The sequence below is a fragment of the Rhinoderma darwinii genome, chromosome 3 (assembly GCF_050947455.1).
Source record: "Rhinoderma darwinii isolate aRhiDar2 chromosome 3, aRhiDar2.hap1, whole genome shotgun sequence".
Classification (NCBI taxonomy): Eukaryota; Metazoa; Chordata; class Amphibia; order Anura; family Rhinodermatidae; genus Rhinoderma; species Rhinoderma darwinii.
In genome coordinates this window covers 363,645,663-363,663,359 of record NC_134689.1, presented here as the reverse complement: position 1 = coordinate 363,663,359, position 17,697 = coordinate 363,645,663, and the positions used below count along the sequence as shown (strand labels likewise).

At 43.5% G+C, this 17,697-nt stretch overlaps 1 protein-coding gene across 1 annotated transcript; it reads right to left on the bottom strand.

Annotated features, from left to right (window-relative positions):
* Positions 1–3,847: 3,847 nt before the first annotated feature.
* On the bottom strand, positions 3,848–17,575 carry TMEM127 (transmembrane protein 127). The gene is made up of 4 exons (XM_075858599.1): positions 17,488–17,575; positions 10,111–10,373; positions 9,107–9,271; positions 3,848–8,327 (listed from the first exon to the last, which is right to left on the bottom strand). The coding sequence occupies exons 2-4, from the start codon at positions 10,352–10,354 to the stop codon at positions 8,023–8,025; spliced, it is 714 nt and encodes a 237-aa protein (XP_075714714.1). The 5' UTR covers positions 10,355–10,373; positions 17,488–17,575; the 3' UTR covers positions 3,848–8,022.
* Between the last annotated feature and the right edge of the window lie 122 nt (positions 17,576–17,697).

The window sequence follows — 17,697 nt, the reverse complement described above, 5'->3', positions numbered from 1 at the left end:
CCATTTACTGCTACAATATCTGAAGTCATGGATTTAGTGTCCCAGTCCAAGGGCTGCAGTGGCTTGGTGGCCTAGTGTATAAGCACTTAGTGGCTTCGCGTCCCAGTCCCTGATGCCCATTAATTTTGCGGCCCAGCTCCTGGTGGTTTAGTGTCCCATCCCTGGGTTATCATTAATTTGGTTGTTGTTTTGTCCCTAGAGCCCAGTGGTTTAGTGTCCCGGTTTCTGGTGCCCATAAGTTCAGCGGTCCAGTCCCTTGTGCTCAGTTGGTGTTCTTAGTTTAGGTTGTGTTATTTAGTTTTGTGTTTGTCTATATTGGTGACTTAGATAACAATCAGAACACATTTTATTAGCAATCAATGCAGAAATACAGGTAATACCAAATGGTTCACTTACATTTTCTTGCAACTGTATTTGTGACATGACAATAAAGATTAGTAAGAAATTCAGCCCCTCCTGATCCACCTAATTTAAGAGAGGAAGTGTGCAAATTCTAGTGTGCAATAATTTGCGTATTTTTTGACGACACAAAATTTTGACAAATGGCTTAGAAACAGGGCTGTAATTTTGTTTAGACATACAGTGGAATACATCACTAGTAAGCTCCCATTGTAAATAAAAAATGGGAGCGCAGTATAGATTTTTTTTACTGTATACTTTTGTATGCCATAGCGTGCAATTCTATTCCATACCGCAAAAAAATAAGGAATACCGACACACTAAAAAATGTATTTTCTTAAATGATTGGATCCTGTCAATTTAGTATATAGGGTGTTTCCTTAGGGAGAGGGGGTGAACATGCCCTATAAACTGTTATGAAGCACGATCGTGACTGGAGGGCTGGATTTTATTTACTTGCTTACGATGTAAACTTTGAAAGATAAACAATCACGATGTACGAAGATGCAGCATGAATCATTTCCAAATGCACCCACAAAGTACAATATTGTCAATGCAGAGGCGTGAAATGACAAAGAAATTATTTTATTTTTATTTAATGAACTTTGAAAGTTTTTATGATACATACATTAATGTGAAGGTGTTTTACCTCATGACTCGTGAGCTCCTTCTCCCACCTCCAATACCAAATTCAGTTCAGAACAAACTTCCCACATCTTAGATCAGCGTTGACAATCACCCTCCTCTTCACAGGTCCCGACTTCCATGTGGGGTCCTTCAGAGGAAGAGCAGCTCCTTGTACCGCAAAAAAAACCCTTCTTGTGCATCCGCGTGTCATCAGGACTTACAGATCCACAACAATTCACCAGTATTGGTGACTCCGCAAATCCGGACTGTAAAATAACATGGAGAGTGTTTGCGGTCTGGATCTCCTAGCAGGAGACTCCCCTAATAGGGGGGCATTTGTTCCTAAGTTGCATAAATCAACCGGACAACCATATTACTGGTTGACTGACCTGAATAGTGCTGTCTCCGATTCCAGCGTTGTTTTTTTTTCCTGTAACCCCCCACTCCAGAGATATGGCTCACTGTTATGTCGGCTCCCCATATGCTAATTTACTGTAGTTTGCCAATAGGGCTTGAACTACCCTCAAGCTGCCTCGTGCTCATTGGTTCACATCAGAGGCAGGGAAGCTAGCTCCACCCCGTTGGCTAACTACAGCAAATTAGCATAGAGGGAGCCAACACAACTGAGGGCCATATCTATGGGGGGGGGGGGGGGGTGCAGGCCTTTACACAAAAACACTGAAAATTGTCATTAGCAAACATGGTCCAAAGTTCCAGAACAGCTATCACCTTGGGAAAAGGACCGTTTTTAAATGGCCCTTGATAAAATGGGGCATTGAAGTAGGGCTCCAATGTTCCATCATGTTACAGCTGGTTTTCTGATTGATTTGGCTATGACAGGTTGTGATGTAGTTCTAGCCTGCTCATGGCTTCAGAAATTACCTAAGCCCCTGTCCACATGCCGTAATAGGATATATGTACATTATAGAGGTGGTCCCACACTTACGACAATCTCTCTGAGCCAAGCAATCACTTTTTCTCTGGCAGGCATCTGAATGGTCACTATGTAATACTACATTTCCCCTGCAGAGGCCACAGCTAACCCTGGCAAGATCAGTTGTTTGCCGAGGGTCTTAAAGAGGCTCTGTCACCAGATCTTGCAACCCCTATCTGCTATTGCAGCAGATCGGCGCTGCAATGTAGATTACAGTAACGTTTTTATTTTTTAAAAACGAGCATTTTTGGCCAAGTTATGACCATTTTTGTAGTTATGCAAATGAGGCTTGCAAAAGTACAACTGGGCGTGTTGAAAAGTAAAAGTCCAACTGGGCGTGTATTAGGTGCGTACATCGGGGCGTGTTTACTACTTTTACTAGCTGGGCGTTCTGACGAGAAGTATCATCCACTTCTCTTCAGAACGCCCAGCTTCTGGCAGTGCAGATCTGTGACGTCACTCACAGGTCCTGCATCGTGTCGGCCACATCGGCACCAGAGGCTACAGTTGATTCTGCAGCAGCATCAGCGTTTGCAGGTAAGTAGCTACATCGATTTACCTGCAAATGCCGATGCTGCTGCAGAATCATCTGTAGCCTCTGGTGCCGATGTGTCCCCGCTCGTCTGACACGATGCAGGACCTGGGGAAGTGACGTCACAGCGTGATCTCTTGAGAACACGCTGTGTCTGCACTGCCAGAAGCTGGGCGTTGTGAAGAGAAGTGGATGATACTTCTCGTCAGAACGCCCAGCTAGTAAAAGTAGTAAAAACGCCCCGATGTACGCACATAATACACGCCCAGTTGGACTTTTACTTTTAAACACGCCCACTTGGACTTTTGCAAGCCTCATTTGCATAAATACAAAAATGGTCATAACTTGGCCAAAAATGCTAGTTTTTTTAAAAATAAAAACGTTACTGTAATCTACATTGCAGCGCCTATCTGCTGCAATAGCAGATAGGGGCTGCAAAATCTGGTGACAGAGCCTCTTTAAGAGCCAGATCCATGGCGATCAGCTAATTGCTGTGGCGTGTCCAATATTAGAGGGGTTTTCACCATAATGCCTTATAATCTATCGACATAGATTGGTGACTGAGTAACATACACAAATTTTACAGAAAAAGAGAGGGGGGAGGACCAGGAAGGATATAGATATTTTACTGGGTGACCAGACTCAGCACCATAAGCCAAAATTTCTGACTACAAATGCATTTCCTGTCCATACGAAGAGGAGGAAATGCAGCTCTGGAGCACAAACTGCTGATCTAAGAAGTAAAATACTGTGCAGAGGAGTAAATATTTAGGTGGTCGTTCCAAATATATTTTCAGTCTGTGCTATATAATTTAATGCACTGCTGTCTCCCTGGTACTATTCATTCAGTGTAGAGATATATATTTATTCTTGCCCTCCATTTCTTTTTATACAGAAATCCAAATATCCAAATGACAAGTTAGTATCGGATTTTTTTTTTATTTTCCTATAAAATAAAAAACACACAGAGCAGTCTGAACGAAATGAATATAAAAAAATCAATAGCATTTGTATCATTCAACAGATCTGTATGGGAAATGTCCTCAAACTGGAGACTAAAATGAAAAACATCCACATAATATTCATTGCTGATTTTGTGGTGTTGGTTCTGCATTATAAACATCACAAATAGAAGCTAAATCTAAAATAGAAGCCAATTCTACATTAAAGACATTCTGTAACACATACAAATATGTTCATACCAAAAACACATGGTAATTCAAAGTGGGAGACTTTTATTCTGTATGCACCCTGTAATTCATGGTGTACCCCCTATTCAAGTATGTATAAGGTGCAGTACAATGAAATGCTCTACTTGACGGATGTAAACTGGGTAACCAATTAAAAGTTCTGAGTAAAAGAGCACCCCCCCCCCCCCAGAAAACAAAAAAACCACACCAGTAGACATAAGTACCTCCGTCAAGTTCATAAAAAAAATCGATTCAAGTGTTCTAACTATTTGGCGGAAAGCTGGGTGCCAGCCAACATAGTACGTCCCGCTTTGTCTCTTCTCCAGATATAACCCAGCCCTGAATCCTTGCACCTCCAATGGGTCTCTATATGCCAATATGGCAACTAGTATCTCTTCCACAGGGATTTTCCCCCAGCTTTCCCAAACTCCATTATAGCTTCCCCAGGGACCGTCACCCAACTTTCCCAGACTGACTGCATAACTAAATGTTTCTTTGAGTGACAATAAACATGACTGCCATTACAGCTTCCACAGAGGCGGTCACTTCGCTTTAACCGGTTTTTATTCACATCACGTGTTTTTGCCTATGTTTGACATATATGCCCGGAAAAAGCTAACATATAGGGTGTGACGTATGCCTAACGGTGCAAACCGTCACCGTAGACTTTAATGGTAACCGTTAAACGGATACGCCATGAGCTGTGGTCATAAGAGTTCATGACGTATTCGTTAGACTGATACTATTATAGTCTATGCCACTATTAAGCATTAGTTTAACACATTATTTGCCCAGGGACTATAATGGGATCCATTTAACGTACATATAAGTCATGAAAAACAATTGCTAAGCACATGACGTATACTATACCATAGGCTCCCTTGTATACTGATGTACACTTTTTGGCTCCGTCGGGCTAATGGAGCCTATGGAAACGTTTAGGTTGTACGTCGGGAGCTTTCCCAATATACACGCTAATCGTATGGCAAAACGTGATGTGAACAGTCTTAGTTATGCATCCACTTACTGCTGCAAAACGTATTGTTCAGCAGTCTGGAAAAGCTGGGTGGCCGCTAAGATGGTGGTTACCCAAAAACAGATATAACTAAGAAACTTGACAGCAGAGGCCGACTTGGGAACTTATAGTTACTAGTGAATACACACACATATGTATGTACATATAATTACAGGGGGAATGCTCCTTAGCAGATAGGCGATACTGTAGCAGAATAAATTAAGAAGGGGAATATTCATGTATACTGAAAGGCCATAGGTCATTATTAGAAACGAGCTGAAGATTATCCATATTAATGTGCAAAGCTATACAAGGCATAACCCTGCCTTACGTATCAGGGACAGCTATGATATTAAACCAGTAACGTCAAAGCCTCATCTATATACCAGTGTGGACTGATATCACAATTACAAACACCAACAGTCAATAGAAGAACTTATAAATTACTTGTAAAAGTAAAAACATAAACCAAGGTTACAGTCAAGCAGTAAGAAAGATAACCTGTCACTAGTGGTCACATGATCCCTCTAAGCCAATCAGCCTGGAGGGAAGCACGTTTAGAAAAATCCCCTTGATCCTGTTTGGGGGGCACTTCACTGGGTGTAATACCACATCCCACACCTTACCGTTATTAGGCCCTCTGGTGACAGATTATCTTTCAATTCTCCAGGTGCCAGGTTTATTTATTCATTCCATGGGATATCGGGGAACAGATTTAAAATCATTATTGCTCATCTTTTCTATAGTTACCGCTAGAATTTTGATTTTATGCCAGATTAAAATAGAACCTCCCCCTCTAAAATTGTAAAAAGTTCCCAGTAAATATAAGTCCTTGAGTCGATCTCTAAATATCCACTCCGTAATTCTATTTTTTTCTTAGCTAATATTGCTTAAAGTGAATGTTAACCCCTGAACACCATTATACAAATTTCCACAATTCTGTGCTGATTAATTTTGTAATATATCATATTAGCGGTCAGAGGTCCACTTTTCTGATACAGAGCTCCAAATCCCCTGTATAGAAATAGTGGTAAATTCTGCCTGCCTGCAGGAACCACTAGGGGGAGCTTAGGAGTTCTGTGCATACACTTTAAGGGCTTGTCCACACGTAGCGGAAAAAGTGTATGAGATTTAACAAATCCCATCCACACGCTCCGTAAAATTTCCTACCAGAAATTGAGCTGCGGTGCGTATTTTTCATCCCGCAGCATGTCAATTCCTGCAGTGGAAAGTGGACTGAATTGCGTTTTTCAGAGATGTCACCATCTCCAAGCATTGTGAAAAACGCAGCAAATTCCGCACCATTTTCTGCAGTTATAACTGCAGGAAATGGTGCGTTTTTTCTGCAGCAATTTCGTAATGTGTGGAAAAGCCCTAATCCTGACTCTATTGCACTCAATAATAATAAAGTATGCAGTAAGGTCCTAAGCGCCCCCTAGTGGCTGCTAGAGGCAGCCAGAATTTTATCATCTAACTCTGTCTCTGCACAGGATTTGGAGTCAGAAAAACGGAGCTCCAACCCCTATCAATATATATTCAAAAATTAATCAGAGCACAATGTTAGACCTAAAACTGACAAGCTGGAGATTCACTTTAATGGACCACATGGGTGTCACCCAGATTTTCCTGACTCTACAATGGCAAATCTGTCTAGCTATGCTCAAAACATATCATTCCATGACTAAGCAAATTTGCCATTTGGGACCCAAAAAAAAGCTAAAACTCCAGGACTTCTATTCATTGGTGATTTTTTTTCATTTTAGGTGAAAATGTACTTTAACTCCTAATATACCAAATATGTGTAAAATGAGATGTATAGGCAATAATATAAACAATTAAAAGCAATGCCCATTTTTTCCTAAAAATGTATCTGCCGACATGGGGAAGCAATGGAAAATATATCCATTTTGTACTGTTTAAATATGTAAATTCTCTATAACGTCTGGGGTAAATGATTAAATAATATTATATAACGCTCTGGTCATTATTATTTTTTTGCCAAGTGCCTGCCTGGTAAATGCTTATTGTGCCCCTGGAATCCAGAAGAAAATATATATTTTTAGACTCAATTAAAAAGACTATATACACCAAAGGTATATAAATATCACCCATGCATTAAACCGCGTGTGCCGGCCATTCACATAGGAGGCCGCCATTTTATGTGTGGAGTCAATCAATGCCTCTGAAGTAGTGAATCAGTAAAACGGGTAACAATTGGGACCACAAAATGGCGGCCTGCTTGTGTGCTTTAGGGACAGGCACCCTTAAAGTCATGGTGGAGAAAACCAAAATAATAAAACACAAAGTTCTTTTAAAACACACTCCATTGTCACAATTGCGTTCATAGGACGAACAGTCTGGTCTCTTAGAACCATTTGTCCTCATCATACAACAGAACTATAACGGAATATCAGAACCTATCGAGACCACCGTTTCCCGAGGTGCTATCAAATCCCATCGCAAGCTTCACTTTGGTACGCATGTTAAAGGCGAAGTCCATCCAAAACCTAAAAGTTCAGTATGACTGTAGTAAACTCCCATATCCCTCCTGTACACATATCACAACCACAAATGTCCAGGAAGCTGAGATATGTGGAGATGTTTGATGAGGTCCTCACAGGGCATTACTTCTTAAAGGGACTCTCTAAGACTTAGGCTAGGCTATCAATGTACGATCAGTTTAGGTGTGCCTGGATAAACAGTGGAAGAGCACTGGAGTGCTGCGACTCCTTCACTCTTCTCATTGGTGGGGTTGGACCCCCTGATCATACATTGATGACCTGTCTCAAGCAGCTCTTTGGTGTAATTACCCTTCAAACAACTCCACATATCCGAGGTTCCTAGACCCCTTTGAGTGTGACATCAGGGGAATACTTGGATTACCTGTAGCCTGAATTTTTAGGTTTTGAGTGGCGTTAGCCTTTCATTATCCTCAAAAATTGATAGGAAATATATAGCTTACAATTGTAAGCATTATAGAATGCCCACATTTGTGCCAGTGACACAGGGCAGCAGCCAATTCTAAGAAAGTCAACCTGTGAGAGTGCTAAATTAAAACTTGTATCAAGGCAGGGGTGAAGCTGTTATAGACAGGGAAAGCATTCTGGAGGTTGTGAACAATCACAAAAATATAACAAACGGCAAATGAAGCGGATGTGAAATCTGTGTGAATGACCTAGCTGCAGGAAGGTACGGAACAGCCCGTTTCCATACACATATGCCAGTTTGGCCAAAAAGTCCTTTGCGTGATGCAAGCAGCAGGTTCTCTATCTGTTGTAGGGAGACAGTCTTATGGTTGATTGTGGCCCTCTCCCTAGGAGCCCGGTTATGGCGTGTAAGCAGGGGGTGGTTGGAAAGGATTCATGACGTCATACTCGGCAGGGTAAGAGTCGGCTTCCATTTCTGACAGCAACTCCAGAGCCTGTTCTTCTTCTTCTGATGGGTAATGCCGCAGGAGGTTGGCAGCGGTGGCGAGGATTGATGCTCCCCCTGCCCCAGCCACCAAGTAGAAACTAACAGCAAAGGTGACGTAGACTTGGGAGCCGTGGTATTGTTTGTGTTGCTGCTGGAGTGCCAGTATGAGCTCCGAGGCCCAGTAACAGAAACCAATGACTGTTGCACATTGCAAAACTGTAAAACACGGAAATCAAGGAGGGTAGAGGGTGGAATATTACTAGGGAGCCAATAGAGCCCACAGGAGCAAAGAAAGGAACAGGTTAAACATAATACTCAATTGGTGCGACAAAAAAAAAGTGTGAATTTGATTTAATATTCAGAAATGACTCTTTTTTATAAATAAAGAGAATATGTCATGGAGGAAGACGTCTTTAAGTAGATGTCCTAATAAGGCTGGTTGCAATAGGCTGATTGGCTGAGATATATCACCTGACCACTACCATGGAGCTGGTCAGGTGATCCATTTCACTTATTCCGCAGGGGGTGCACTGTTTAAGGTGTAGCGCTCGCTTCGTTGCAACCTCCTGATCAGAAGATTGACATGGCGGATGTTCAGCCATAGGGAAGCCTTTTCAGTATTTAAAACAGCACATTCCTCTGGGTGGATTGAACAAGAGTGATCACCAAACCGGCACCATGACTGGAGATAGTCAGCTGATCAATGTCAGCCAATCGTCCTAGAGGGACGTACTATTTTATATACAGAGCTTGTTTCTTTCGATCTCATATTCGGGGGGCGTTTAGTGGATGTATTGGATACATGCCCTTAATTTAAAGAGAACTGTCTCCATGAGAGATTCCCTTTCTGGCCTCTTCTAGCTAATGTTATTGCAGGTTGATATATATATATATATTGTTTGGTTTCTACAGCTCCTATGCAAACCTATGTTTCTCCATGGTAACAGACAACAAACAAACATGCTCTCAAGAAGCTAGACATTTATGATCAATACCTGTGAGGATGTGGGCAAAAGCGTAGCGCCTTGTAATTTTGAGAGCAGGATGTTTGGGGCCGAAGACATCAAGCAAGAAGGCGGTCATACTGCAGGCGATACCCAGGAAGCAGAAGCCAGCGATGACACGGAGGAGAAGTATAGTCTGATGGTTCATACAGAACTCTGAAAATACATACAACATGCATTGTTATGTATAAATGAGCTCCAGTTATTTAGGCAATTCACAAGTTAAAGGGGATGTTGCGGACGCTGCACGAAGCGGAGGCTAGGCGAGTAACCGTTCTACTTGTAACCTCTTGTATTTGTGGCCCTTTAAAGGGAGTGGAATCCTCTGACTGGATCGAATATTGAAAGGGCTCCTGTCACTTTCCCAGGATTGAATTTAAAGAGGAGCTTTCACCTCTCCTGACATGTCTATTTTAGTAAATCGTTTTATTCCCCATAAAATAACAATTCTGGAGCGCCTTTTCTTAGAACTCTGTATTGTACCGTTCCTCTGCTATTCCTCCTAAAAATGTATGAATAAACTGAAAACTAGGAGTTATTATTCCTCTTGTTAAAGGGATGTGTCCTTATACAATCTGACCCGGGCAGCACTGATTGGACATTGACAGTCTGTGTAGGGACACACCCCCAACTGGTAACAACCAGTTGTCAATTTATTCATAACTTTCTAGGAGGAATAACAGAGGGACGGTACAACATAGAGTTCTAAGAAAAGATGCTCCAGAATTGCTATTTCATGGGGAATACAATTATTTGCTAAAATAAACATGTCAGACGAGGAGATTGGTCCTCTTTAAGCACCACATTTGCAATTGCCAATAGTAACTAACTAGAAAACTGCTCCGATAATTTCAGAATTGTTTATCTTATGCTTTATAAAGACCCCTGGGATTTTGCAAATATTAAACCTAATTTCACCAGGGATCTGGGTTTATTTTAAAATAGAATCCCACTTTAAAACCACTAACGTATTGTTCCTTCAAGCATAAACTCACTTGTCAGTAGCTCAGGATCCTCAGTACCAAGTACATCTGCCACCCCCAACTCCTGACGCTTGCAAGTTCCTCCATGGATATGTAGCCAGGCTGGTTCCGCCAGAGCAGTACACAGGGCTGTGATGGACAATGCACCAGGCAGGGCTGATGCCAGGCTTCTTTCCGGCTGCTTAGGAAGGGCATGAGCCCCGTGACCTCGTCTCCTCGGCATAGAAGAACCACCGGACCCGCCGGGAGCAAACATCTCAGGTGCTGGTTTCAGTCTAAAGTCAGGACAAAAAAGAGCAAATACAGGAAGAGATTCAACATCTGTCAGCTGACAAATCAAAATAGAGGGAGGGTAGAAAGGTCCAGAGCTTTGTATAGGGCACATGTAGAAGCCCATTGACACACAAGCACAGCTTTCTTTCAAGTGTCTGTTCACCCAAAACTGAGCAAATCCTGTTTTTAAGAATTTTCTATTGATGCCTATAGTAGTTCTTATAGAGTAATAGTATAGAAGGAAGAGGGAAATGGGAGGAAACCTCCAGCTCACCGATCCGATACTCCTGTGTTGGTAATCGCCCGGGTCAGCCGCGACGGCACACGGCAGCAACAGCAGAAAAAACCAGAGAGGATCCAGCGATAGTGATGTCAAAAATAGGAAAAACTAAGTTTCCACTTTATTGAATACAAGCTATCAGAGCTTGAAATAGAACACCAGGAGGAAAAAACAAGGTGGTGATGCGGCAATAGAATAGCCTACGCGTTTCAAGCACTAGGCTGTGCTCTTAGTCATGGCTGTGTCGAAAGCTATGCTGGTTGTAATTTTCGAAAAAAAAAAAGTAGAAATTGTAATATGACGTATTACTTTTTTTCCACTGCGTGACAGAATGGTGACGTGTTGTTTTAAAGTGACATCACTGCTGTGGCCAGGGATTGCTGACATGGTCACGTGGCAGAGATACGCAACAAACAAAATAGGCCGGCACCAAATACTAGTCCTTCTCAATAAATTAGAATATCATCAAAAAGTTTATTTATTTCACTAATTCAATTCAAAAAGTGAAGCTCATATATTATATAGATTCATTACACACAGGGTGATCTATTTCCAGCAATTTTTTCTTGGAATGTTGATGATTATGGTAAGAGTTAAAGAAAACCCAAAATTTAGTGTCTCAGAAAATGAGAATATTATATAAGCCCAATTTAAAAAAATATTTTTAATACCGAAATGTTGGCCTACTGAAAAGTACGTCCAGTATATGCCCTCAATACTTGGTCAGGGCTCTTTTTGCATGAATTACTGCATCAATGCGCCGTGGCATGGAGACAATCAGCCTGTGGCACTGCTGAGGTGTTATCTATGCGGTGTGGCATGGAGGCGATCAACCTATGGCACTGCTGAGGTGTTATCAATGCGGCATGGCATGGAGGCGATCAGCCTGTGGCACTGCTGAGGTGTTATCTATGCGGCGTGGCATGGAAGCGATCAACCTGTGGCACTGCTGAAGTGTTATCAATGCGGCGTGGCATGGAGGCGATCAACCTGTGGCACTGCTGAGGTGTTATCAATGCGGCGTGGCATTGGGGGAGATCAGCCTGTGGGACTGCTGAGGTGTTATCAATGCGGCATGGCATGGAGGCGATCAGCCTGTGGCACTGCTGAGGTGTTATGAATGTGGCGTGGCATGGAGGCGATCAGCCTGTGGCACTGCTGAGGTGTTATCTATGCGGCGTGGCATGGAGGCGATCAACCTGTGGCACTGCTGAGGTGTTATCAATGCGGCGTGGCATGGAGGCGATCAACCTGTGGCACTGCTGAGGTGTTATCAATGCGGCGTGGCATGGAGGCGATCAACCTGTGGCACTGCTGAGGTGTTATCAATGCGGCATGGCATGGAGGCGATCAGCCTGTGGCACTGCTGAGGTGTTATCTATGCGGCGTGGCATGGAGGCGATCAACCTGTGGCACTGCTGAGGTGTTATCAATGCGGCGTGGCATTGGGGGAGATCAGCCTGTGGGACTGCTGAGGTGTTATCAATGCGGCATGGCATGGAGGCGATCAGCCTGTGGCACTGCTGAGGTGTTATGAATGCGGCGTGGCATGGAGGCGATCAGCCTGTGGCACTGCTGAGGTGTTATCAATGCGGCGTGGCATGGAGGCGATCAACCTGTGGCACTGCTGAGGTGTTATCAATGCGGCGTGGCATTGGGGGAGATCAGCCTGTGGGACTGCTGAGGTGTTATCAATGCGGCATGGCATGGAGGCGATCAGCCTGTGGCACTGCTGAGGTGTTATCTATGCGGCGTGGCATGGAGGCGATCAACCTGTGGCACTGCTGAGGTGTTATCAATGCGGCGTGGCATGGAGGCGATCAACCTGTGGCACTGCTGAGGTGTTATCAATGCGGCATGGCATGGAGGCGATCAGCCTGTGGCACTGCTGAGGTGTTATCTATGCGGCGTGGCATGGAGGCGATCAACCTGTGGCACTGCTGAGGTGTTATCAATGCGGCGTGGCATGGAGGCGATCAACCTGTGGCACTGCTGAGGTGTTATCAATGCGGCGTGGCATTGGGGGAGATCAGCCTGTGGGACTGCTGAGGTGTTATCAATGCGGCATGGCATGGAGGCGATCAGCCTGTGGCACTGCTGAGGTGTTATGAATGCGGCGTGGCATGGAGGCGATCAGCCTGTGGCACTGCTGAGGTGTTATCAATGCGGCGTGGCATGGGGGTGATCAGCCTGTGGCACTGCTGAGGTGTTATCGATGCAGCGTGGCATGGAGGCGATCAGCATGTGGCACTGCTGAGGTGTTATGGAAGCCCAGGTTGCTTTGATAGTGACCTTCAGCTCGTCTGCATTGTTGGGTCTGGGGTCTCTCATCTTCCTCTTGACAATATCCCATAGATTCTCTATGGGGTTAAGGTCAGGCGAGTTTGCTGGCCAATCAAGCGCATTGATAATATGGTTATTACACCAGGTATTGGTAATTTTGCCAGTGTGGGCAGGTGCCAAGTCCTGCTGGAAAATGAAATCAGCATCTCCATAAAGCTCATCAGCAGAGGGAAGCATGAAGTGCTGGAGAATATCCTGCTAGACGCTGCGCTGACTCTGGACTTCACTGTACTTTGAACCATTTCAAAACAATCAATGGATGTGAAAACATTTTTACTGGTTATTATTGTTAGCAGAGCTTCATATTTACGGTGACTGGCACTGCTGGCCTTGGGTCTGCCATTGTTGAAATATCTGAGATTTCAATCCATGCGATTCTATTGTCCCCCCCCCCCCCCCAGTCAGAGAAGCCTGGCAGCCGCATATCTCCCTCTCAACATAAAAATAACATGAGCAGGTTTATAATGGAGTTCGGCAAGATAGCAAAAAGACCATATTACCGTGGCCAATGATTGGGCAAACAAGCATTGATATGAAAGCTCCTTCCCGATCATTGCCCGATGCAATCAGGGCAACGATCAGACGATGAACGAGCAAACACTTGTTCATTGGCTGATCTGCTCTTTTAGGCAGCATTAAAAATCATCGTTGTCGGGAGCACATCCCCCTGTGTAAGCGCTGGTCCCTATACATAAGCAATCATTGCTCAGTGTGATAGAAGCAAACAAGCGCCCATCAATGAGCCATCTCATGGAGTCATGTATGGGAGCTTATGGTCGCAACATCTTTGTCTGCTACTGCTATTGTAACGTAAATTAACCGTTACATCTATGGCACGCATATGGCGACCATCACATACATAGCCTGCCGCTGTCCTGCACTGCACCACATGCTCCTTTAACCCCCATTAACCCCTTAATGACCGCCGATACGTCTTTTTACGGCGGTCATTAGTGGGCTTTATTCTAGAGCGCCGCCAAACTACGTCGCTGCATTAGAATAAAGTAAACAGAGCAGGGAGCCGTGAAATCTCCCTGCTCTCAGCTGCCAGAAGCAGCTGAGGGCTGGGAGCGTCCCTGCTCTGCCGGGTGAGATCGATATTAGTATCGATCTCACCTGTTTAACCCTTCAGATGCGGTGCACAATAGCGAGCACCGCATCTGAATGGTTTTGCAGAGAGGGAGGGAGCTCCCTCTCATCTCACTGACACCCGGCGATAAAATCGCCGAGTGTCTGTGTCTTCTATGGCAGCCGGGGGTCTAATAAAGACCCCCAGGTCTGCCTGCAGCGAATGCCTGCTAGATCATGCCGCAGGCATGACCTAGCAGATGCCTGTCCGTTTTAAACGGACAGGCAGTAATACACTGCAATACAAAAGTATTGCAGTGTATTATAATAGCGATCGGATGATAGTGAAGTCCCCTAGTGAGACTAGTAAAAAAGTAAAAAAAGTTTAATAAAGTTAATTAAAAAAAAAAGTGAAAAAAAAAAAATGAAAAACCCAGCTTTTCCCCTTACAAAATGCTTTACTATTAAAAAAAACTACAATAAAGCAAAAAAGTTACACATATTTGGTATCGCCGCGTCCGTAACGACCCCGACTATAAAGCTGTTACATTATTTAACCCGCACTGTGAACGCCGTAAAAAATAAAATAAAAAACAATGGAAAAATTGCTGTTTTCTGTTAATCCTGACTTAAAAAAAATGTGATAGAAAGTGATCAAAAAGTCGCATCTACTCTCAAATGGTACCAATAAAAACTGCAAGTCGTCCCGCAGAAAACAAGACCTTATACAGCTATGCCGACGCAAAAATAAAAAAGTTACAGCTCTTCGAATGTGACAATGGAAAAATCTAAAAAATGGCTTGGACATTAGGGCCCAGAATGCCAGCAGGGGGAAGGGGTTAAACAGCCCCATTGTGATTCTTATTTACATGAGCTTCGCTTTCAACCACGGGGAGGAGACTTGAGACCAAAGTAAAGACGACAACAATGTCAGGAATGAGCAGGGGCCAAACAACCAGGAACCTCTGACAGTATATTCAGAAGAGCGAAACAGTCCTAGGCTTCGTTCTGGATTCCCATTGCGCTGTCATAGGAGCAGAACAACGACAATATTGGGAGCGCAGGATCCATTGCATGATGGACACCATCGGCGTCTGCCGGAACCCATTCCTTCAAGGTGTCCGTCGTTTTATTGGAGAACGCTGCGCTATTCTGTTCTGGATTTTTGACTGGATCTGTGACGGATGCCCCCAACGAAGATGTAAACTAAGCCTTAGGCCGGGTTCCCACACGTCGGATACACTGCGTAAAATCTGTGCAGTGTATCCGACCTGGAAACCGCAGCACCTTCCGTCTGAAAAACCGCATCACATTGTGGTGGGATTTTTCAAACAGAATTTCCAGTGAAAAAAAAGAGAAGCCGTTCATACTTAGGCTTCATTCACACTAGTGTTAGTATACGTTTACTTCTCTTCCTTCAGAGGAAGAGAGGATCGAAAGATTAAACGGAAAGCAACGGTTCCGTTAGAATTACCATTGATTTCAATGGTAATTCTTTTGTTTCAGTTGCTTTCCGTTTGTCGCCGTTTGCTAGGTTTCCGTTTTTTTTTCATGCAAGCAAAAGTGCAGTCTGCAGAGCAAAAGTCGCAATACATGGCTTTCTATTACGGGTTTTGTATCCCCATTGAATTCAATCGGGAAAACCCGAAACAGCAAATCAAGAAAATGCAGCATAAATTAACATAACTGCAGATTTGAATTCCGCACCGCAGGTCAATTTATTAACGTTTACGCTGAGGTTTTTTTCCGCAGCATGGGCATGAGATTTTCTAAATCTCATCTACTTTGCTGCTACAGAATTCCATTGCAGAAATTCTGCAGCGTTTACGCTACGTGGGAACCCGGACTTAGTGTATTTATACACAGCGTTTTTCGTGGGGTTTTAATGGTGTTTTTTGCTGCGTTTTTAAGCGTGACCAGGCGTTACATTAAAGTCTATAGTATAATATAAAATGCACTACACACAACTGCGTTTCTGGTTTGTGGCGTTTTTGAGGCAATATTGTGGCCAGTGACGTTTTTTACCAAACACAGCATGCTCAGGGTATAGCGTTCTATTCAGGCGTTCAGGCAGAGAAAAAGAATCATGAAAAACGCATGTTACATTTCAATAGCGCTAGCGTTTTTAGAAGCGTGTTATGACACAGGTTACAATGCCAGAAAAATTCTGTTCCAGTTTCATATGAGCATAATACGGGTGCCTATATTACAACCGACAATACTAGCGGCGGGTCCAATAATCCGAATTACCAGCATCATAGAGATCTACGATGGTGTTAGTGGCGGTTATTAGGCCTGCGGCCAGGCTGGGAGTTGTGGCTCTTATACGCCCATATTACGCCCATATGAAACCAACTTGAAGAGCCTTTCCCTATAAAATACAATAAATCCACAGTAAATATTAGTAGATTCGTCATCTTCTGTCAATTTTACACAAATTCTATTAAGTTGTTTAGTCGTTTTATCGGTTTCTAGGAAAGCCCTGTACCCTTAGACTATGTTCACACATCACGTATTTGTTGTACGGTGGATTTCATTTACTGCAATGCAAGGAATAAAAATGTTCGGCTAAACTCCACACCAAAATCAACAACAAAATACTTCAAATACTATTTCATGGTGGATTACGGTGCAGATTTTTAGTCAAATTCCACAACGTAATTTTTACGTGATGTGTGAACTGAGCCTGCGTCCGTACAGGGGTTGTCATGCCGATTTGCTAATCAGGACTCACGGAAAGCTGGATGAACATCAGTGTAACGGTGGTCTTGTTGGTGGTCACCCATCTTTTCCAGATCTAACAAAGAAATGGCCGAATAGAATTTGTGGTAACTTGACGGTAGACAACCACTAAAGACCTCAGACGAACGTTCGGATATTTTTCCATGATAGATAATATATTACAACGGAAATTTGTACCAATAATCAGCATGCATGCGTATGTCTGCCACGCCGTACATGAGAAACCCCAGGTTTATAGTCACGACAGCAGCAATGAAGGCGATACGATGAATTTTCTGTTGTCGGAATCTATCGTTATGTCACCACAGATACACCTATTATCGGCGCTGATTATCGTAATATCGGCTGAATTGTCACATGACTATATCCACTTATAACAAGAGACGCGGTTGAACGCTGCATACATATGTGTTCGAGTCTTTCTGGGAGTAGGAAGTTTATATATATCATATAATGAACTAATCCTACATATAATAATCCTATTATCAGTGAATGATTAACTGATCAATTATGTGAATAACACATCATTGTTGCTTATAGGGTCTTCCTGGGTCCCCCCCCAATCCATCGAAATGCCAAACCCAGCCCCCACAATATATTCACACCTAACCCTAGCACACTTATAACCATTCCTCCGCCTCTATCCACCAGCCCCTCCCCCCAATCACCCCGATGTAACTAACCGCAGCAACCGGTCCTCTTCTCCCGTAGCTCGGTAATAACCACAGCTGACTTCCGCCTCCTCCCTGCGTCATCGGCCCCGTACCCTGCAGGAAACAACAGTAGAAAATTTTAACAAAACCTCGTCTGCAGTAATCACGGTCGTAAGCCATATTGCCGGAGCTTTTGGCGTATACATGAATACCAAAATATCTCATCCAAAATGGCGTCCT